This window comes from Wyeomyia smithii, chromosome 2, assembly GCF_029784165.1.
Source record: "Wyeomyia smithii strain HCP4-BCI-WySm-NY-G18 chromosome 2, ASM2978416v1, whole genome shotgun sequence".
In the NCBI taxonomy this organism is placed as follows: Eukaryota; Metazoa; Arthropoda; class Insecta; order Diptera; family Culicidae; genus Wyeomyia; species Wyeomyia smithii.
Window position 1 is genome coordinate 7074518 of NC_073695.1, and position 24510 is coordinate 7099027.

At 36.8% G+C, this 24510-nt stretch overlaps 1 protein-coding gene across 2 annotated transcripts in view; it reads right to left on the bottom strand.

The window, feature by feature from the left end:
* Positions 1-24510, bottom strand: part of LOC129726153 (uncharacterized) — a 213179-nt gene that overhangs the window by 78782 nt on the left and 109887 nt on the right. For both annotated transcript variants that reach the window (XM_055682844.1, XM_055682843.1), the window contains 2 exons: positions 6246-9675; positions 6050-6186 (listed from right to left, as the gene is read on the bottom strand). In XM_055682844.1, the coding sequence (XP_055538819.1) occupies positions 6050-6186; positions 6246-9628 (3520 nt within the window). In that variant the 5' untranslated portion in view covers positions 9629-9675. The remainder of the gene's footprint in view (positions 1-6049; positions 6187-6245; positions 9676-24510) is intronic.

Here is a 24510-nt window from a genome sequence, read left to right on the forward strand (position 1 = left end):
TTTCCAGAAATCCATCTCGGCATTTGTGATGAGTGGAATTGAAGTGTTCAGGAGTGTGGCCTCACAGTCTACATCGATTCCTCGTGGACTCTCTAGAAATTTCATTGTAGACTTTTCTATGTCGATCGAGCTTCCGTCTATTAGCTTTAGTTGCTTTTTGGTAAATAACATGCGCTGGTTCATGTTGCGATCCGTTGAAATCAAATCGCCATATTGCGACTCGTATGATCCAATGCGGCCATTTCAAAAACTGAATTGGATTGAGATAAACTGTCCACATGACAGACACAATAAGGAATGATAATATATACCTTGGCCGTCTTACAATGCATGGAATATGCTTTTATTTTTTATATATAAAGAAAAAATAAAGGCAAACGAGCATACTTATTAGAATTAAATTCAATATTAGAACATCATTTGCAATTTTCTCAATTTTGAGCATATCCATATGGGACTCTTATGCTTCTATGGTCAGAATTATCTGTCTGTTTTTTCATCACCATCCGAAAAAAATCCATTTTTTATATAAACGTAGAGTGCTGCTCAATCATTTAAAAAGTCTGAAACGTTTTCATTTTATGCTTTCTCAACGTCATACTCCTTAATGTTTATGTTAGGTCAGCAAACTTTACTCTCAAATAGTAGGAGGGTAGTATTCAAGACACGACCGCATAGTTGACGTAGGACTACAAGAATTTTATATATATATATATATATATATATATATATATATATATATATATATATATATATATATATATATATATATATATATATATATATATATATATATATATATATATATATATATATATATATATATATATATATATACATTTTTTTTTTGAAGCTATGTTTGATTTGAGCTCGTTTTTAACCAATTTAGGCTCAACATCTTCCAAAAGGAGAGTATTTTGGTTCGGGTGGTAATATCAAGTATCTAGGTCGTCAGCCGAAATTCATCAAGCGATACCTCAAACGAAGATTGTCAAAAAAATCATGAAAAAAGAACCGTTCATTATTGGCATGGTTCGATTTTGGCAACAGGAAAAACTCTGGCGTGTTGCCAAAATCGAACGGGGTCTGTATTTTGACTATTTCTTTGCAGCACTCTATCCTAGAAGAAAAATATTCTCTTTAACATTCACAATAGTCCAGAAACTAAATTTAGGGGGCAATTTGGGTTTAGAGCTCTATAGCAATGTTTAAGAAAAAAACTTTTTTTACAAAGTTACTTAAAATTATTGGAGCTTTAAAATTGTAGAACAAGGTTTTCTATCTACAAACACGAAAAAGTTAGATACTGATAGCATCGAAAATTTTGATCATTCTAATTTTTTATACTTTTTCAATAAGCGCATTGTCATATGTAACAACTTTATAGAAGAAAGTTTTCTCTAAAATATTGCTATAGAGCTCTAGACCCAAATTTCCCCCTAAATTTGGTTTCTAGAACATTGATGAATAACTTTCATTCTAATACAGCGAATTTTCTTTAATACGCGAAAAGGTAACCTTCAACGAAATATTTAATTGAGTACTTCCTTCTATATCTATTTGTCTCGTTGAAGTTGACTCACTCACCGATCACCAAGCGGCAAAGTTTTTTCCTGCAGTTACAAGCTCGTGGAAAAAATATCGATAACGAATTACAGTTTCAGTAGAAAATGTACATTCACAGAAAATTTGAAATTGACATAGGATTTTATGAACATGTTAACATTCAATTCAGCTCAATTTAAACATTTTATCAGTATACAGAATCAATCAGAAATTTTTTTATCAGTTTCAAGATACCAAAGAAAAACGAAGATACCATATTTGAAAGTCATTATGTCTGTTATCTTAAATAAACTGAGCTAGAGTGATGCACAACATTAGCCTCAGCAATAAATGTTTGCATAGCGTTGTTCAATTACAAGTAAGGTTATGGAAAGTAATATTTTCTTGCAGATGCTAATTTAAAAAAAAAATCAATTGAAAAATACAAATACTAATGTTGGAACTCTAATATCAAGGTGAAATGAATTTGGTTTTCCTCTAAACCGCCACCAACTAGTATTGTCATATTGGACTATATTCATTTAGCTAGTAAAATATAATCATCAGAACACCTCGTTTAACTACCTATTCAAAGATCTGTACGGAGCATTTTGGTTTTCTATTGTCTTTTAAATACTCTATATTCAGTTATTTGAATAAATCTGAAAAAAGCAGAGCGTAGAGTTCAAAAATAAACAACGCAATTTGTTGGTCCCGGCGGTGCAGCGTTTTTTACGGCACCCGAAAAATCATATTGACTTCTGATGTTTGCTGTTATACGAAACAATAAGAAGAAGAAGACAATTCAAACGGCAATTCGATTGTGTTCCACGCTCTACTGTGCGTCAACAGCGGCAATGTCTGCACAAAAATGAATATCGAGTTCTTCTGCACTGATAGACGACAAGTAACCCACGCTCTGTTCATACATTGCTCGGTGCAGTACTGTTGCCTGTGCCATCATATTCTCCTTCAAGACATCAGTTTTATTAACATTAACATATTTATTAACAACAGAACGTAAAACTGTCTAATAGTGGAGGTGGTTACGAACTTTCCGAAAAAGCTTCACCTTCAAGACATCAAAATAGTCTAGGCTCATGGAAGCTAACATTAGTTGACCTATTGGGACGGGGAGATTCTGTCAAATTTTTTTTTGGCCACTGCTATACAGGATATCCCAGCAGGCAGTTGGTGTCTATTCATGAAGTCTGTGCCAGGCGTGCTCGCATATGATCGGTGCATTGTTGGTGAAAATTCGACCTTGAAACTTTTATTCAATTTTCACTGTTTAACAATGAAGTGATAATGAAAATTGAAGAATCGCAAAATTGTCCATCATTTTATCAATCCAACGATATATTGATTATTGTGATCCATCATGTGGTTACATCAGTATAACCGTTTGAAATCTTTCATTCCGACGTTACATCTTGGTTTTAGTTTTCGCGGAATGTATCTCGATATAGTGCGGTTAGACGTAGTCCTACGTCAAAAATGTTGACGTCGAAAAATGGCCTGTACTGTACTGCCCCTGTTTACATAGTTGACGTAAGAGCCAAAATGTCCAAATTGCACTTTTTCGTTGATTCAGCTTCCTGTCCCTAAGATACATACACTACAAACAAAAAGAAAACCATTTCGTTCTGAAACTATTGAGAAATATTGGAAAAACGTTTTGGCGTAACTGCCAATTGGTTGCAAAAACTGGCGTCACTCCATACAAGTTGCAATTGATTATGTTAAGTCGTTTTATTCAACTGTCTAACTACTGTCTGTTTGTCTAAGTTAAGTCGTTTAATTCGACAAATATTCCATGGAAAGGGGAAAGTGGGATTGGATAATTGTATTGTATTTTAATATTTTTCATAAAACACTCAGCCTCAGGAAGGTGTTAAGTCACCGTGTCCTTTCCCCCTACCAGTGGATATTTGCATCAGATGAAATAGTTAAATCGTGTGTGTATATTACGGTGGGTAAACTTAATCGATTTGCCAGAACATTTTTAAGGTTCTATTTGGGGCCCCAAACAATCCTGACACTACCGGAAGTGGATTGATCGATAGCTCTCTAGAAAGAAACATGCGCAAAAGTTTTCCTATACTAATTTTCATACAAATTTATGTACATACATATGCAATGCACCAATCAGAGGCACAAGTAATCCATATCCGGCAGGTTTAGCATTGTCTGGGGGCCTAAATTGAACCAAAGAAAAACTTTGTCCTGGCTCTGTGCTGTCAAGTTTGCATTTTTCCATGTAACGATTACTCCCCTTAGCGTAAATGTAATTCTTTATGCATGTGTTTGTATGTGTGTCCGTGCGTGTTTGTCTAATTGAAACTGCCGATGGACAATAGCTGACGTTTGACCGAAACACGATTGATAAAACTGAATCAACTGCGAGGCAGAGTAGAAAGAAGTCAAGTTTTTACGCCAAACTATGCGAACAATCTGCGAGAAAAATACATGTTTATTCGCATAAACTGGCGTAGCGGTTTTTCTGGATCAATTACCACGGGCCGACTCGTATAATCCATGGGGCCTCTTTTCAAACATCAATCTTCATAAAATTGACAGACTATTTTGTTGAAATTGTATCTCAATATAATGATTTGGGTTAAAATAACAAAAACGCGTTTTTCTCGCGATGATGGTGTTGGTTGTTACGTCAACTATGTAAACAGGGGCAGTGTAGTGTTCTGCAAGCCGACAAAAAACATTCACCGGATATAGATTTTTCCCAGCTCCGAAAAAAAGGCTGATGGTGAGGATTTGTGAAAAAAACCACACCCTCTTCACTCTCCAAATATTTACCAAAACTAATGTTAAAGTTCGAAACTTTTGGGGAGCAAACTTGTCACTTGTTATGGATCGTCTGGTCTGGCCATAAAAAAGGAGGAACAAAAATATGTCACTATTATCAACAATGCATAGGTGTTTTCAAACGTCAAGAAAGAACGAAAATATCTACGTTGAAAAACTGATCATCTTTTTATTTCAGTTTCATACACTCCTTGAGTTGCAAACAAATGCTATCGTATTTGTGAAGGACAACTTGTGCTCGTGTTTATTATTCAAAGCATGTTTTTATCCCAACATCTAACATTTTACCTTTGAAAGATGTATAAAAGAAGATCATTTATCATAACTCTGAGTATGTTTTTCTGCTTCTCTTTTTAGTTATTATTTTAAAAATTGCTCATATTCAACATCAAACTCATATCTTAACTCAAATTCTACAATTTTGTTTAATAATAACTTGTTATCTCTTAAATGTTGATGAATGATGATGAAATGTTGAGAGGAAGTTTGCAACTTTAAACGTTCAAACTAACCTAAAAAAATACTATAAAACTTATACAATTGTGAAAAAAAAAAGTTTTTTAAAAATCGTGAAAACTGAAAAAAATTATTCAACAATATTTGCGAAGGAACAACAAGAACATAAATCATCAACGTGTGTTCGTTGGTCTCTTTAACAGAACACAAGGGAACAGTCAGATTTACCGCATGTTACACGCATTATATAAAGTCCCAATCATCTTCACTCACTTAGCCTATTATTTACGGCACTTCACAATTGAAAACTTGAGATTCCCACAAACACACAGCACGATCTCAGTTCTCAAAAGCCAGCGAAAGCCACCACATTCTGTACCACGACGGGACTGCCAATATCTTTCCACCAGCCCTCTTCTTCTCATATGCGTATAGCATAAACCATATCATAACAATCGATTCAACAACAGCAGCAACTCAGACCCCTGTTAGGCGTTATTAGCAGTGGTTGTTCATATCAGCAACTTAACGAGATCCGTTATGCGTGTCGATTCTTCTGGCTTACAGTGGCGGTCGTCCATAAGCTAACCAGTCCTCCAAACCATGTTTGTATGGGATTGATAAAGTTTCGATCATTAAATCTCGCTGTTTAATCGCTCTACGCATCTTTGCGTATATTAAGAGGGAATAGCGAGAAGAAAAAAGTTGAATAAATCGATCCCATAATCAAATGTGTTCGCCAGAAATTAAGATCGTCTAGATGATAGCTAAGTTATTCTTCCCTGCTGCTCGCATAACCACTATTCTGTACCGGTATCAGCAAAGGTATAACGTGCGAAACTTGTCAAGAAGCAGGGCCAGTGCCGAAGTTCATCGATGTCTGATGATGGTGATGGATTTCGTTCGCTGGTGGAGATAAATTGCGCAAGGAGATTCTCAGCTGTGTGAGTCGAGTGTGCAAAGTGCGGAGCTTCAGCGCACTGGACGAGAACGTCAGTTCCGTTAAAGCACTGTTACTGTTCTGCCAGAACAAACGCAACGGCGCGAAACTTAACATACTTTTCATTTACACTAACGGAGATTGGTGGAGCAGATTTTTAAACCTGCTCAATGTTAAAACGATACCGGTATATTTTTCACAGCTTCACTTCGCGCACGCGAAGGAAATTTTGTTAATAGTTCTTAATTATATAAATTATATCACTGACTGAACAGCACTTACCGTCCAACTTTGGCCGGCCGGAATGCAGCAGCTGCTCGTGCTGCAGCAGCTGTTCCTGCTGTTGCTGTGACACCATCTTGTGGCGAACCTTCCGCGACCAAACGGGCATCTGGTGGGCTTTATTTCGCTTCCGAACACTGTAAAAAACATTTCATATGAAAACGCTGACGCAAAATCAATCAAACTCGCAACTCACATTATGAAGTTGTTCCGCCTGGAGTCGCTACCCTCGTCGTCCTCGTCGTCGGAGATGTCGGTCCACTCGGCGCTGTTGCTGGTGTCGCTACCGCGTTCGCTGGGTGGTGTTAAACTTTGTATTTCCGTCTGGCACCCGTACAGGCTGTTGGTGATCTGATCGGACGCGAGCGTCGAAATCGATCCCATGCGTGGCAGGGTGGCAATACCGTGCCGCAGGAAGTCTACAGTCAGCTTGGATCCGATCGATTCGTAACAGTTGGACGAGACGATTGATACGGCGTCCGGCGGGAGACTGGCTTTCGGGCGTTTGATGACCACTTCGCCACTGCCGTTCGGGTCGTCGTAATCGATGCCGTCGCTGCTGCGGATTGTGTCGTAGATGTTTTCCTCGTAGATGGGCTCTTCGGAGAGCGTTGGAGATATCGACGGTTCTCGATTCAGTGGGAGATCCATGGGAATAGTGTTCCGTGGTGGCAGAGGAATTTCCTCCGACTTCGGCGGTCGGGGAGGAGTTTTATCGTACTTGATTTTTTCGTAGCTTGGCTGGTAGATTGGCAAGAAACTAGGAGATCCGGCAAGGTTACGCCTTGGTTGCGGAAGTGTGAGGCTATCATTTCGCGGAGGTAAAGGTTGCGGAGGGTTGCAAATTTCGTACGTGTCTTCCTCTTTTGTGGGGTGGTGATGATCATTCGCGCGATCAATCGATTCGTAGTTCTCGAACGATTCGTAACTGTTGACGCTCTGATTATCGGCATCTTTCGGCTTTTTGGCCACAACTGGCTCGGGCGTATTGACGCTTTGGTAGTTGTCTTCTGAGAGCTTCGCTTTGTAAACGAAGGACTCGATCTTGGCGGTTAGTTCCATAATGTCGATACTCATGGTGCTGCCCCTAGTTGAGACGGTCTCCGCTTTGCTCGGAGACTCCACTTTGGACACCAGTTCGTAGTCGTTCTCGATCGGCGTGGGTGGTTTACTGATTGACATCTTCGGGGTTGTCTGCTTAACGTACAGGCTGTCCGAATTGTCCCGACAGGGAAAATGATGATCATCCATTGAGACAGATTTGTTGATCAGTACGGTGTTTACCGCCTGGACGATATTCATCTGGCTGATGGCCGTTTCATTTCCGTGGCTGATTTTGGTCATGCTGCGGTACAGGAATGAGTTATTTGGTTGCACCGTTTTCTGAACCGTGATTTCTTGCTCGGGCTCTTGCAGACTAAGATCGTTGAAGCTTCTCGATAGATTGTCGATCTTCTGATTGAGTGAGCGAATCGCGTCTACTATCTTCTTGTCGGACGATTCGTCACGTGTTTCTTCTACGTGAATAGTTGGTATCTCGATCGAAGAAATGAAGGACTTTCGACCGAGGGTGTTGACCGGTGAGAAGCTCAGTCTGTCTTCCGGTTCTGCTGTGGCGCTAAGCTGAGATTCGCTGGACGTTCTTGCAGGTGCACTAAAATTAATCTTCTTCGTCGATCGGAATGTAAACTTCTCGTAAATCTTCTGGACGGTACTTTTGGGTTTGGTTGGCGCTGTTTTCAGTTCTATTAGTCTATCTTTCTCTATCTTCTGAATGGATTGCTCCACCAAAGTTGTAGGTGCCTCTTTAATATTTTCAACCTTTTTTATCACCACCGAATATTCTGGAATCTTTTCCAACGCTGGAGTAGGGGTGGATCTATCACACTCCGTGCTTTGCGAACTTCCGTCTACCTCGCACACATCGCCAGCCCCGTCTAGTTGAGTATTGTGGGTCTCTTCGGCTTTACTTTCGCTACTAATACTATCGATTTCGCTAATACTATTTGGCACCTTGCTTAACACTACGTTCTCGACTTGGCTACTATCACAACTTTTGGCTTCGATTTGGACCGATTTCTTGCACTTGAGTTCCTTCGTTTTCTGCAGGACCTGATCACTTTTGTCCGGCACTTTGGGCTTCGCCTTTCCTGCGGGTGGTTTTCGATCCACCTTTAGCGAATGGTTCGGCTCAAAGATTTCCAAGGCTTCCTTCACGCATAGCGAAGATCTATTCGAGTCCCACTCCGGTGTTCGGTACAGATTCTTCCGCAGACTTGGACGTTTCTTCACCCCCGTTTTACGGTAGGATCCCTTACCACTGGCGGTAATATCATCGGAGCTGTCTTCGATTTTACCACCCGTGGATGGAGTTATTTTCTTCCGCACACTTCCGTTTCCATCACCATCGATGACTTTGTACACGTGGCCACCGGACTTGTGCAGGTAACCTCCCCGTTTGCGAACTTCTTCCAGGATGGCAGCATCTTGCTGAATAAGTTTGTTGAACTTATTCGTCAGAGCGGCCACCTTGTTTCCGCTGGGATGCAGCAGCTTCCGGTTAAACGGGGAAGTCGTTGTGCGAAAACTTACTTTTCTCGTTGGTGTTCCATGTCGACGTCCAAGCGAAAGCGTGTCCGCTGAGCTGGAACTTTTCTTGCTGTCTAGTGAATCTCTCGGTTCTAATCTCTGTGGTGTAACAATAACCTTCTCGTCGGAAACCACAGCCTTTTCCGGCGATTTTTCCGCTGGAGGAGGTTCATTCTGAATCTCCACGTCGATGTAGTTTCCGACGTAGTTTTCGACCTTCATCGGCATCTTTGGTGGCTCTTCCTGTGAAGCGTTTAGCGGTTTTACACCGAGCAACTCTACACGCCGTGCCCAGTTGATCTGTCCCCCGGTGGCTGCGGCCGTTACCAGAGGAAATCCCGCATTATAACCGACCCGCTCGACACAGGATCGTTTCTCTTTCACTTGGTCCTTGGTTGGACTCAAAATTAAACTCGAGCGCTTCTGGTTGCCAACGGTCGTCGTTGCCGTGGCAGTGCTATTCCCACTATCCCGTTTAACTCGGGCAGGTTTTGGACTGGCTACTTTCTTCACCCCAAGATTAGAATATAGTGGAATCAAACTGTTCCGAACGATGTTTCGTCGCGTGGCCGAACCTCTGGTTGATCCGTTCCGCCGGAGGAACTCGGGGGTCGCTGGCTTTCTAGAGGTGTTAGCAGGATTCAGGGTGACACTTTTAAGCTTCCTGCATATGGAAGCTTCACTCGTTTGAGCCGAACCCGCACTCTGACTGAGACGATTATTCCAGAATTGCTTCAAGCGTTGGACACTGTAAGGAGGAGAGTTGTCCTTTTCGGAGTCCTCCGAGGCTTTCTTCTTCACTTTTTTGACCGGCTGTGGACGCTCTTGAGTGTTGGGTGAGACACCGGTAGGTGGGTTACTGCTGAGGTTTGCAGGAGGGTTGCTAGGACTGGATGATCCGAACAGGTAGAAACGCTGAATGAAACTCTGCTGCTTGTCGACTGGACGCTTCTCACCAGCCGACGGCAGCGTTCTGCTGGAATACATCATCGGTGGCTAGGGCAGCCACCGCCCGGTGACTGGTGGCTTTGCGGGTTCTGTAATTAAAGAAAGAAGAAATAAAACTCTAAGTTTGAAGCCAAAAGAAAGTAAAAAACGTGACACCAATTTCTGATGCCCTATTGCTCAATCAAAATCTTAAATTATGTATCCAGGTGTCTTGAGCAGAAACAACATAAATCAGACCCGGGCAGTAAACCGCATAATTTGCATTTCCTCATAACGTTTATCATTGCAAAAAAAAAACTGAATGTCGCATCAGGTTTTTATTCCATCGTTTCCCTCGACTCGCGGGACGGGGCACAAACGGTATCTGTTTTGTTATTAAAATTATCTTCGTCGTATCGAAATCTAACCGGGTCTTCATATCGTATTCAAACCAGGGGACATTGATTCGCGTAACTGCTGCGTGATTCGCAAAAACTTTTATGGCACGTGATGCTTTGTTTTTGTGCGAAACTTGCGCTCTCACAAACCAAATTACAGCCCTAGATCTGAAATTGTCAACCTAATCACTGTGAAAGTATCACGCTCTAGAAGAAATCTCAGCAAGTGATTTAGACATAAAGTTTACACCTTGTTGCATAAAATTGCAAACTAAGCAGATGAGCGATTTTATCACGGCAATCTCGTGCATCACCCGGCTGCAACTGCAACTGCAGCGCAATGCAACAATCTGTAACCATCAATTTGGCAAGTCACGGCGGTGTAGCGAAACACGCCCTGTGTATGAGTGCAAATTTTGTTGCACAGTTTCGAAAACTGTGATTCGGGTGATTACAAAATTATGATTGTGATAGGGAATAGCTGCAGCTTATGATTGAGTGATGTCGAGGGTTAACATTGTTTAATGGCATCAGAAGAAAAAAATGGCTCAGATATCTTCATTCAATGTTTAGTGTTACGATCAGCTTGTTGAACTTCTGATCTCGGCAGCAGCTACCTGAAGGGAGTGAATATTAAAAAGGCACTTTGAATACTGTAGTTTGTCTGAAGAAAACCATTGGCGATGATAGAAGCAAACAAGAAAAACCAAGCTGAATTTGACGGATTGCCACAACAACCATTTTTTTCGGTGCAGGATCTAACGTTCAATTATTTCAAATTTTCCTATGAAAAATCAGACAATTTCCAAAAATTCATCCCCTGATAGCAATTCACTATCTCTCGTGAATATTAGATAAAACGATCCATGAAAAAAGTTACTTAGTTTAATTAAGCTCCTCAGTCGAGTTGGTGCGAAACAGAGTACAGTAACAACGGAATACTGAACAGCGTTTTATGTTTTTATTTTACTGTTTCCTGTTAACTGTTAATTAGTGTCTTTTTCAATTTATTGTGTTTATTCTTTTTCTCTGCTATACCCTTGTCGCTGTTCACAATTTCTGTTTCCTCTTACATAGCGGATTGTTACGTTTTAATTTTTTGACTTTTTCCATTTTTCTGTTTTATGTTTGCTGTTCCTGTCTTCCGTTTGACATTTGTTGTCTTCTGCTTTCTATGCTCTGTTCCTTTTTTCCTTGTTTTCCATGTTCTGTTGCATGTTTCATGTTTTTTTTGTTTTTCTCTTCGTTTCATTTGATTCTAAATTTTGTCTAATATTCTACTCTCTTTTTAACTCACATTGTTAATTCCGCTATCTTCCCTGTTTGCCATTTCCCATCAACTCTTGCCTCGTTTTTTTTCTTTTATTGTGTTTACTCTTTTTCAATTAGCGTTTATTTGTATTTTCTTCCTATTTTTTCCTCCATTCTTCTGTTTTACGCATGCTATTTTTGTCTTTTGTTTTTTCTTTGCTTTCTGGTTTTTTGTTTCGCGTTGCTTGTTCCTGTTTTTCCTGTTTCTTGTTTCTCATTATCTGTTTTATTTTTATTTCATAGTTTTTTTGTTTCTTGTTATCTTTGTTACTAGCATCATTTTTCTTTCTCTATCCATACTTTGCTCTATGTTTTTAGTTTTCATTACTACTTCATTTTTATTTTATTTTTCCGTTCTTTATTTGCTATTTTGTTTTTTTATTTTTACCTTATTTTTTCAATTCCTATAAAGTCTTGTCTGTTTTTTTTTTTATTAGTTGTATCTCCTTTTGGTACAATTTCGTCGCTGATGTTTTTTTTTACTCTAATAATCTCTTTTCTTGTTTTATGGTTTTTCGTTTCCTCCCAAGTAACAAAACTGGTTTTATCAAAGGTTTTTAACGCTGTTTTGGCTGTATTAGGCGCTATAAAACTTTGATAAAACCAATATTGTTACTAGGGCTGTTTTCTGTTTTTATTTGATTTTATGTTTAAAGGATTACTCTTCCCTTTTTCAATTTTTTTTTCATCCCTGCTTTCAGTTCTTTTCTCCTTGCTCTTCGGTTTTCTTCCTCTATCTTCAATATTTTTATTCTATGTTTTGCTTCCTTTTTTTTGTTTTTGCTTTGCTCTTTTATTTTCGCGATTTTTGGTTATTTATTTGCCATTTTGTTTTTGCTGTATTCGATTTGTTTTTCTATTTCCTATCAAAGCTTAATTGTTTTCTTTTTTTGTACTTTCCTCTTTGTCCCATTTTAAAATTTCTTTTTATTTGTTCTTCTCTCCGCTATTTTCCTTTTTACAAAAAAATTCTCTTTGATTTTCTATCCCTCATTCAATTAAATTACTTTCTTTTCTTTTGTTTTATTATAGTCTTCTGTGTCTTGCCTTTTTTCTTTTTAATTAATTGTTTTGAGTCATTCTCTTTTTTCTGCAATATTTCCACTCCAACTCCTTTCAATTTTCTGCTTCGCTTCAACGGGCTTTTTGCCGTTACCGTTTCCAGTCTTCTGTGTCCTATTTTTTGCTATGTGTTTTTGTGTTTTTTATTTATTAAATCGAAACAGAATATTCTTGCCTTTTACTTTTTTCATTTATTGTTTTTAGTCATTCTCTTTCTTTTTCTGCAATATTTCCTTTCTAACTCGTTTAAATTTCCCTTTTTTTTTTTTCAACGAACTTTTTGCCGTTTCTATCTTCGGTTTTCGGTTGTTAGTCTATCGTTTCCTGCTTTCTGTTCCTATATCTTAACTATTTTTTGTGTGTTTTCTTCTATTTAGCTCTTCTTTGTGGCTTTCGTTTTTTACGTCTTTTCTGTTTTTATTAGTAGTTTTGACTCTTTTTTTTCTAATGCCCTTGCCGCTGGTTTTATCTTTTTCATGTCTTAGTTTGGTTTTATCTTTTTCATGTCTTAGTATTTTTGTACGATCATTTTATTCTTTTTTCTTGTTCTTTTCTGTCTCTTCTGTTGCCCTTATTTCTCTTTTTTGTTGTTTTTCGTCTCATGTTTGTGTTTCTTGTTTTAAGACTTCTGTTTTTTTTTGTTTCATGTTTGCGGTTTTATAATATAAGGCTTTCTTTTTTTAATTTTATATTGTTTTGTTATTTCGGCTTTTTATTCTCTTCGCTCCAATGTTTCGTATTGCTTTTCCTTCTCCGTCGAAACTATTTTATCATTTGTTTTTTTGTTTTTTAAGTCATCTATTTTCTATGTTTTTTGGTTTTCTATTTGTAGTTTAAACTATAATTCGTTTTTTTTCATTTCTCATCAACGTTTGTTCCTTTCCTTTTTATGTATTGTTGTTTTTTTCTCCGCAATTGTCTTTAACTATTTTTTTTTTGAATTTTTTATCTGCCCAAATTCCTGTTTTTTTTTTGTCGTTTACCGTTTACTGGCTTTTGTTTTTAGTTTACGGTCATTGGTTTCTGTTTTTGATTTCCATTTGTTTCAACGATTTACTTATTTTTTGATTGCTATTTTATGTACACTAAGGTCGCTTTTTACGCGGTTTTTTTTACGCGGGTTTTTTTAACGCGGATTCCGGAATTTACGCGGCACGTATCCCTCGCGTAAAAAGCGACTTTAGTGTATATATTTTTCGGTTTTTTTATTTCAACAGTTTTTTTTCCTATTTTCTTTTAACTCTTGTTTCTTTTCTTTATCATTTGTTATTTTACCTCTTTTCTTTTTGTTCTCATTTCCTGTTTTGTTTTAACTTTCAACCTATTAGTTGTTATTATTGTTATCTAAGAATTTCTCTTGTGTTTTAATTTTTTCTATTCACTTAATATTATTCCTTTCTTTGTCTTAACTATTCCTTTTTCACATTCATCTCATTCTATTTTCTTTTTATTCTTGATTTTCGCTATTGCTCTTTTTTCTGAGTTATATTTTTTGTTTATATCTTCTGTTTTCTGCTTTTCGTTTTCTGTTCCTGCTGTTCCTGTGATATTAAATTTTTTGACACTATCTATACTATTTCATACTTTACACTATTTCTACTATTTCAAACAATTTTTTTCCTTTTTATTGTTGCATTTTATATTCTTCTCATTGTTGTTTCGGGTTAGGTTTCTTCTCACCGCAACACAATTTTTTTTTATTTTTTGCTTCTTCAAAGTTTTTTTTAACTTCTTCATTGCTGTTTTGTTTTTGTGTTTTTCTGTTTCAATAACTATACGCTCAATTCGTTGACGTTTCAACTATTTTCGAAAAAAAAAATTGTTTTTGGAGATGGTCGAAACAATAAATGTATCGAAACGTCAACAAATTTAGTAAATAGTTAGGTTTTTCAATGCCATTTTTATTGTGTACATATTGTACTATTTTCCAGTTTAATTTGATTGCAATTTTATATTTATGTTTTTTGGTTTTTTATTTCTAATTTCGTTTCCAGATTATCTGTACTCTGTTGTTTTTTTCTGTGTTCTTTTTTTATCTCTTACTCTTTTCTTTTTTGTTCATTATCGCTACTAACTGTTTGTTTTGTTTTGTTCATTATCACTACTAACTGTTTCACATTGTTTTTCTTTCTCTATCTACTGTCTTTGCTCTGTTGTCCCCATCATCTCTTTTTTTCTTTATTCGTTATATTATTCTTTCTTCTTGCTCAACCGATTTTGTCTGTTCTCATTTTTTTAACTTCATTTTTTCATGTCTCATATAATATTTTTCTGTGTTTGTTTTCTTTTCAGTTCTTTTTTGTTATTTGTTTGCTGATCTATGTTTTTTTGTTTTTCGTTTTTTTATTGCCAATGCTGTTTCCTTTTCCTGTTTTTGCTTTATTCTTTTATTAATAATTTGGTATTTTTATTTTTATTTTTTTCTCTTTTCACTTTTTTCTCTTCAATTTTCAAATTTCTGTTCATTTCTTTCTGTCCTATGTTATTAGTATTGTTTTTGTCATCATTTTTATTGACTACTTGTTACTCTCTGTTCCGTTGTTTTTTATTTACTGTTTCCCGTTTACTTTTTTTTGTTTCTTGTTTTCGGCGTTTTGTTCGGCGTTTTCGACCTCCTGTTTCCTTTATTAGGTTTTCTATGTCTTGTTTTATGTTATTTCAGCTGTTTAGCACTATTTTTTCTTTTTTACCTACAATTTTTGCTCTTTTGTCCAAACGTTTTTTTTCTCCTTTCTTCTTTTTCTCTTTTTCATTTTCATTTTCTTTTATGTTGTCTCTATTTTGTCCTTTTCAATTTCTTTTTTATAGTTTCACAGTTTTCAACTGTTCTCAATTCTTTTTTTTCATTACACATATTCTACTGAGTATAAAGATTTTAAAACATGGCGGTTTTTGCAGATTTTATAGACTTTAGAGATTTCGCAAACTTTACAGATCTTTTGGATTTCACAGATTGTACAGATTTTGAAAAACTGAAAGTTTTAACAAATATTTTAGATATCACAGATCTTATAGATTTTTAAGATTATATAGAATTAACCCTCTAATGCTGAAGTTAATTTTTGAACAGGCTTCGGTAAAATCACTTTGAATAATTATAAACACTTTTTAAGTTTTTATTGAAGCTTTTTAGAGGGTTGACTGAAGCCCGCCAAATGGTGGTTTGGGCACTAGAGGGTTAACTAGTAACAGTGTATGATTCGATGGACGATTCATAATTAACAGTGTAGCAAATGCTTATTTCGATATACATTGATATTTCGAATTCCTTGTTTATCTTGATATGTATATGTTTTCAGTCTTGACAACAGAGAAAAAGCGGAAAAATCTTTGGATAAAGATTGTTGTAGAGTATGTTTGATCCCAAATGGGTTTAACATATTTTTTATGTAATATTCAATATATTATTGTTTGTAGTATTTGCGAAAATGAAAAGAGATGGAAGGGAATTCTCTTAGATTTAAATATATTAAACAGCATTTAAAAAAACCATAAATCTTGATTTCTGTAAAAAATATGTTAATTTTTTCGCTTCACAAAGACTCCGAATAAAAAAAAAGGTAAAAAGCTAAGTCTGTATGGAACATACAGGGTCCGATTCCACAATCTATGCACAAACATCTTTCATCCACAGTAAATTGCTTATCAAGAAGCAACTGTACTGGTTGTTAACATATATTAGAATGCTCCATCGGCCAGGCAGCCGCTCAGGAAATTGGCCTAATTGCGCTAATTAGCATGCTCCCGCAGTACAGCAGCAGCAGCCGCAGCAGCATCTGCCGAAGCAGAGATAATCGTATGCAATTTGCCTCCTACAGTGCCACTGATGCTGTTCGAAATTTGCAGAGAAAGTGACTTCCCCTATATTATCACTACTTTTTCCATCTAATCAGCGTTTCGAATCCACCCAACAACTCAAACTTGCTTTTCTTGTGGTACTTTTTGTGACATTTTATTTCTATGTTAGGAACTATACTCTGTGTAACAAAGTTGCCAAAAACAAACGAACAGCCTAACAGTTTCCGACAAGTCGAAATACTGAAAAAGCGAGAATAAGATAGCGGAAAATCGCTTTGGCATCTGGTAGGAGTCGCTGAACCTCAACTCCCACCCATCATCCGTTTTTTTTTTCGGATGCTGCTGCAGCCGCTGTATCACAAATTGGTGTTAAAAATTAGACGCCTTCGTGGTATCTCGCACCGCTCCTAGCTGTATATCGTATTAAAGATGATTTGCAAAGGCCGCTGCGCTCTTATTGGATTCAATCGCCGCAGACAGCTGAGTTTGTTTCGATAATTTCACGAACCAATTCGGTGCGCTTCTCTGGATTGCTCTGGGGCTAATTACTCCTCTATGCGCAATCATTCTCATCGTCATCATCATCATCAGCATCGCCAGTTGAGTTTTACATAACTGCACATGCGCCTCTCGCGTACGAAGGAATTGGATACGATGATACGGGTGAACACGGAGACCGAAACGCTTGATTGATTTCTTGTCCCCGCGCGACTTGGATGCTGGTGAGGCTAGAAACAGTTATTTCGAGACGAATCACACTCTATAGTTGAGTGAGAAACGCCAGTAGAGGTGGACCGAAATCAATTCGATGTCGTTCATTCACGGGAGACTTTCACTTGATCCGCTTTGTAGGCAAATCCCCTCAGTAGAGAAGCAGCAGCAATTGATTTCAATGCACTAGCGAAATCTTTGCCCAATCAAAAGATAAATATTGACGTACATTGGGGGGAAAAAATGGATCCGATTAAAGGTGGAATTAAAAGTGCCTTTAGCTGCAGTTCACTTTCCGGATGCTTGGAACTTTCTACTTCAGGCGGGAAGCGTGTCAAACAGTTCTATTCGAAATGAAATGTAACGACTTTGTGTCATCCCCAGTATCACGGACATCCTTGAAATGGTTAAAATAAAATAAAATTCACATTATTCTGGCGTTTTATCTCAAAAGACAAAAAACATAAACTAAAACACCTTATTGTAATATTTATGGAACTTCCGTTCTAGAAATTCTTTAGTAAATATAATATTTGTGATTACAAAATCACAAAAATGTTTATAAATGAATATGTGTTCACCCGCATAATCAATAACCATAAAACGTGCCTAACAACTAGTTTGGGAAATAGTCACGAATGTATGGGCTATCGTTAAACCATAAGGATTATCATCCGTTTATGGTTATTGATTATGCGGGCACACTTTAAACTGATTTTACGACTTGGCTCTTTTTGCAACAAACAACATTATGCAAATCATTTATGCAACAGTTCATTGAACTAGTTTGTAATGTTTAAAATATGATTCATGACAAACAAAAGCCAGCATTCGCTTTTTTTCTCACGAAAAACCGAAGCAGCTGTTCGATGATTAGAGTTTTTCCACGCTTCACATTAGTAGTTTTTCTGTTTTTTTTTTTACTAATTTGATGGATTTGATATGAAAGATTGGTACTCTCTTTCTATTACATTCAATGTTCTGCTTGTATTCAAGTTTTTTGCAAAAAATGGATAGAATACTGACACAAAAAAACTGGGCCGAAATTTGTTATAGAATATTACCAACTAATTTACAGATTATCGCCGGAATTGTAATAGTAGTAGTAGTTGAGTAACAAAAGCCTGTATCTACGATGTTCCACTTCTCGCTAAACTCGCGTATTTTACTTCTACTTTATTTTCAGAAATTCGTAAAGTGAAATTGATCAATTCATCTTAATTTTTTTCGAAACAATATTTATTTGAATTTAGTAATGGTATGTGCCACAGAGATCGCTAGTGTTATAAGTGATTTTTTTTTAGTTTACCTTATAAAACAAATCCTAGAATTCTTTAATTTCGAAGCTACTCGGGATTGGTCATAGACACCGCAAGTCGAAGTAGGTTTTGTCATGACAATAAACACCGCGATTATTCTAATGACTACGCATTGTATATCTTTAAAAAAACTGCGTTTACTGAAAAGCGATTGCATTCTCGAGGGTACTCGGGATTGGCAATATACAAATACACTAAAGTCTTTTTTCTACATGAGGAATACGTAGTACGCGAAAAAATCCGCGTTAAAAATCGCTCGAATTCCGATATCCACATAAAAACCGCCTAAATTCCGGAATCCGTGTAAAAAAGACTTTGTTGGAACATTTGGATACTTCAGGCACAGACAAACAGACGTGCCACTCGATGACGATTTCATCGACCATACAAATAACGATCATTTTGATATTTTGCTTAGTATGCAATAATGCCGCTAGTGTCGCTATAAGTAAGCGTGCACATTTATTAGCAAATACAAAAACCGTTTTACGAAAAGAAGTTAGTAGGCAATAAGCTCACATGGTGGCGCACGAGTGTAACGTTTTGAATAAGGAAGAAGATTTTTTAGAATTTTTCTTCGAAGAGAAACGTCTGGTTGCCCGTGCTTCAGGTATTAGATAGTTTCGCTCGCACTGATTTTGTCAATATTGACAATATTTGTCAAGAAAGTTAACTTCATGCGCATCATTGTTCGACTTCGTCACTTACTACGTTGACATAACCTTTCCTTTCCGTCGCAGTCGTGAAGATGCAGAGGTAAATTCGGTCTCCGGCAATGACGACTGTTACACCTCCTTCCTTACAATCTCCTCTCTTACCCTAACGACCGTGAGCACGTAGCCGGCGCTGTTAGCGACCTATACAAAGCAGAAGCTACTGAATTGAAGATGGTGAACTTATCCCAAGTAGCCATATACGTGGTTCTCTGTGCAATTTCACTAGCTCAGATTCATCGTGGAGGAGCAATTGTGAAATGTGCGGTCGTCAAGCTCAAACAAATGCGAGAATTATTCTCCAACTTCTTATGAGAAAAATCGGGGTGAAATTGAACACCAATGAAATGAATGCATTCTATTGAAAAAGTGCTATTGTTCAATATGTTCAAATTACGTATTATGATATGTATGAAATTCCCTTATTTTGCACTCATTTTATCATCGCTCGACCGATTTCAATTCAGTGTGTTGCATAAGGTCCAAAATTAGATGAAGAATTTAAGTGCTACGTAACGTAATTTGACCTAAATCGACTTTAGATAAATTTTATCAATTTTTAACATTTTGAAACACGTTCAATCAAATTTGATTTAGTATTGAAAAAGTTGGAGAAATTTTATGAAAATATGTAAAAATAACCCGCTGGCTTATTTTGACAGGTATTCTCGTAAGTTGGTAAATTTCAATCACCAAATCGATTGGAGTAATGCTGAGCTGATAAAATTAGTTCGGAAATCATCGTATCTCAACGCATGGGAGTCGATGTAAATCATCAACTCCTAGGTGCCATTAATGAACGACGACGAGCCACCCATCACCCAAACTTAAAATCCAGTAATAGATTTTGACGTTTTCTGTTTCCGATGCTTATTTGCGTTCCTTGTCATTCCATTTGCTACCTAGCCCCTTCTTCTTTCTAACTAACTGACGAAGCCTTGATATAAAAGGTACCGTTCGAACATTTCACCCCATCAGTTTCGTTACTAAACCGTACCGGTTACATACGGACGCTAGGTGTTAGCAGCTGAAAGGTGGGAAGACAAAATAGTACCGGTCGTCTCGTGCCCGTTTCACCCGGTGGCTGTTAGTAGTACATGGCTACTGAAAAATACTAAAATGGCTGGAATTCTGGACGGACTAACCAGTAAACAAGAATAATTGGCAACTGGCACCTTTTGGTGCCTCGATGTTTTGTAAAAGAAGTGTTGCTATTTCCTCTACTATTTGTTTTAATGGAATATAAGAATACGGTAGTCAACGGCGTGCGGTCGTGTCTTGAATACCACCCTCTTACTATTTTGACGTTGACTAACGTCTATATCGAAGTTAGGCACCTGAATTTAAAAATCTAGTAATTCAACCAGGGAAAACCAGGGAAAAGCTGTCAGGTTTTGAGCGCTTATTTTTCAGTCATTTATAATCAGGTTTTCGAGGTTTTGGCATCAATCGATAAGGAATTATGTAATAAAAACAAACTATTGTTTGAGATACACTATTGAAAAATTGGTAATTAATATCGATCCCAAGCACAGTCGACACTAACGGATACAATCGATCTGACCTTTTTGTTATTGTTGTTGTCACTTTCTGTTTCCGATGCTTATTTACGTTCCTTTTCATTTCATTATCTACTTGGCCCCTCCTTCTTTCTAACTAACTGACGAAGCCTTGGTATAAAAGGTACCGTTCGAACATTTCATCCCATCAGTTAAGTTTACTAGCAGCAGCGGACATCAACACCGATGGCAGTAGGCGAAGTGGATCAGCAGCGGGCAACAGCGGCGGTAGTAGTGGTTAGCTGCAGTTCTTACCTCTTTCAGTTCGGCTTGCCTTCGATCTGCGTTGGACCTCACCAGCGGTAATCCGATTCAGATATCGTTGGGTGAATACAACCCGAAACTGAAAGACACTCGCAGCGCCAGGTGGTTTGAGATGCCACCATCATCCAGCGTATACATATATAGGGTGTGTGCACATAACGTGTGTGAATATCTGTAGCGTGTGTCCCTAATATATAAGGTGTGAGGCTAGCGTGTGTGGCTTGCTATATAGCGTGTGTGTATGTTTATGGCGTGTATGCATGTCTGTAGCGCGTGTGGCATGTTTATAGCGCGTGTTTACCGCAAGGCTTGAGAAGCCACCATCATCCATCGTATGTCTTTGGGCTATATAAGGGAACATCCATAAATGACGTAGCTTTTTTTAGGTTTTTTTGACCCCCTCCTCCCCCATCGTAGCATTTCGTCACAAAGTCAGGACCCTCCTCTAGATAATTACGTAGCTTATAACAAACCCCCCCCCCCACATAATTTTTATTTCTTTATTGCAAATTTTATTATCCAAAACATACCTTGAGTCATTAATGAACAAGAAAAGACAAGGGAGGAATAAAAATGACCCTAAGCAGACAAAACAGTGATAAAAAAGAACAATTAGAAAAAATCCAAATTTTTTTCTTAGTTTCATGTTTGCTACGTAGCTTGGCTTGAACCCCCACCCTCCCCCTCGTCACATTTCGTCACAAAACTGCAAAAGGGGGGGTTTGCCCCCTCAAATGCTACGTCATTTATGAATGTTCCCTAAGAGACTGTTTCTCCTCAAGCAAATCAGTGGGACGAATGACCGTTTGGGGTTAAAGTCCCTTCAAAAGAAATCAATCAATCAAACCCCATCAGTTTCGTTACTAAACCGTACCGGTTACATAAGGACGCTAGGTGTTAGCAGCTGAAAGGAAGAGAGACAAAATAGTACCGGTCATCTCGTGCCGGTTTCACCCGTAATGCTGCTGGCTGTTAGTAGTACATGGCTACTGCAAAATACTAAAATGTCTGGAATTCTGGACGGACTAACCAGTAAACAAGAACAATCGGCAACTGGTACCTTTTGGTGCCTCGAAGTTTTATAATAGAAGTGTTGCAATTCCCTCTACTATTTGTTTTAATGGAATATAAGAATACGGTAGTCAACGTCATGCGGTTGTGTCTTGAATACCACCCTTCTACTATTTTTGTACTTCGGACGGGTACGAAGCTGTGTACGAAGCTGTTTTTGCAGTTAGTCGAGCACCGTCCAGCCGATGAGCAGCACCGCGCCCGAAACCGGGAAGTTTTATGTTTTTGTAAGAACAGTAAGTGTCGTGTCTTGTCTCGCGTCGCGTTTTTAGTATTCTCGTAAACTTTACAACACTTCATCATCAGTATCCTTCGAGCAATACTTTTTATTTCGAATTTTTACAAAATTAATTTTAACAAATTTTAAGGCAGTAAATCTTCAATCAAAGTGCTGAAAACCCCGTGAACAATTTTTCTATTACAGTGCTTTTTCAATTTTATCAACGCACACTGTTTCCAAAGCTGCAAAAACGTGATCGAAATTATTTTGACCCAAAAAACTAGATTTTAGAGCCATAGTGCCTCCAGGAAAGTTGATCCATTAATTATTCTCCATTTTATAGAAGTTTCAATTTTGTGATTAATCCACTTAACAGTGAGAAGCGAATTTTACTTTTTTCATTTTTGCATAGAAAAATTCACTTTGTTCGACAAAGTTGTTGCATATTTTATAAGAAACAACTTTCTCAAAGGTACCATACTTCTATCTGCCTTTTTAATGGGTTTTTGTGGAGGTTTCTACAGATGGCCACTAAAAATCATTTTTTCAAATATAACATTCAGTGGTGATTTTCTACAATTTTCCAATGTTCTACATTATTGTTAACTATCATAAAACACACAATTTCATCCAAGAAAGTTTATATTCATCTCTCATATTTCATCGGTTTTTGACGATTTTTATTGAAACAATGCACTAATTTACTAACAGATATCTTTAAAATCTGCAAATACTTGCAGATTAAACCTTCACTATATTTAATTATAAGAAAAACGTCATTTAGTCCAGATATAGGTATTTGTCTCTCGGTGTCTCCTGTGCAGATATTTGTAAATAAATAAGTGCATTCATTTAATAAAAATCTTTAATAACTAAATAAACTTGAGAGATAAAAAGAAATTTCCTTCGATGAACTTGTGTGTTTTGTTGTAGTTGACAACATTGAAAATTTTTTGAAAATCACTATAAAAAGTTATATTAAAAAAAAATGGAGAATAATTAATAGAACAACTTTACTGAAGACACTATTACTCCAAAATCATTATTTTTTGAGTTAAGAGTAGTTATTGTAAATTAGCCTATTATTCTAGTAAAAATCGTCAACAACCAGAAATATATGTGAGATAAAAATAAACTTTCTTCGGAGATATTGTTTGTTTTTTTTTTTGTAGAAAATAATTGTGTATAACATTCGAAAATTGTAGAAAATCACTATAAAAAGTTCAATAGCGAAAAAAGATTTTTATAGCAATCTATAAAAAACTCCACAAAAGTCCATTTAAATAAATAGATAGAAGTATGATGTCTTCAACAAGGTTGTTTGTTTTAGAATTTGCTACAACTTTGCTGAACAGGGTGGATTTTTATATTCCAAAATGAGAAAAATAAAACTCGTTTCTCAATGTTGAGTGGATTACTCATGGAATTGTTACTTCTATAACATGGAGAATAATTAATGAAACAACTTTGTTGAAGACGTTACGGTTCTAAAATCAATGTTTTTGGGTCAAAATACTTTCGATCACGTTTTTGTAGCTTTAAAAACAGTGAGCGACTGTCGTTTTTATCACTACTCGCCAAATTCACGTTCCTTTTCTCATGATTTTGTCGTTTGTGTCACGCTTTAAAAAAAATTAAATCACTTATAATGTACTTTCAGTTGTAGAAAGTGTATTTGAAACATAATTTTCTCTTGTGACTTGTGTCTTTGCATGTGGATAGTTTTTTGTGTATAGTTTTATAAATTCAATATATTTGATCAATCTTCTGGCTAAGGCAACTAAGTGTCATATCTGTTACAATTTATTTGTGTTATAATTTTGTTAAAAATGTGGCTTTGGAGCAAAAATTGCCGTGGTATTAAAACATCATTTATTTTATTCTAATTAAAAGTAATAAAATGAAGGCCCAATCGCAGAGAGCATAACGGGGCCGAAATATTAGTTGGAGTAGGGAAAAGCCTACTTGGGTAAAATCAACAAATATTTCTCTTCAAACAGGCATAAAAACCCGCTCATCTTTTCATAAATAAAAATACAATTATAAATAAATTACTAATAACAAAACTTAAAACTAGAACGTCTTGATGAATATGGTTCCTGCGGCTTCAAGTGTCAAGCTAGAGATCAATTAATAGCTCAAATAGTTCTACAGTTTGGTGCTCAAAGGACGTCGATTTAAAAATTATAAAATCTAGTAGTTCCGCAATTTTATATAAACAAGCATTAGAGTCTTCTAACTATGCTAAAGAATGGGTAGTACAAATCATATTGATATTGTATGTATAATTGCCCTAAAAAAGTTCACGAAAATGCTATGGAGATGAATATTATGAACTAATTTTTTTTATTCGTTGTATCTTGAACTTTTATTCCATTAAAGTATGAAAGTACATCGCTCTACTCACAATATCATAAATTACAATTGAATCTAGGGTTTGCAATCCCGGGAACGATTTCCCGGGTAAAACCTTTTCCCCGGGATTCCCGAATCTCGGAAGCAGAAATATCAATTCCCGG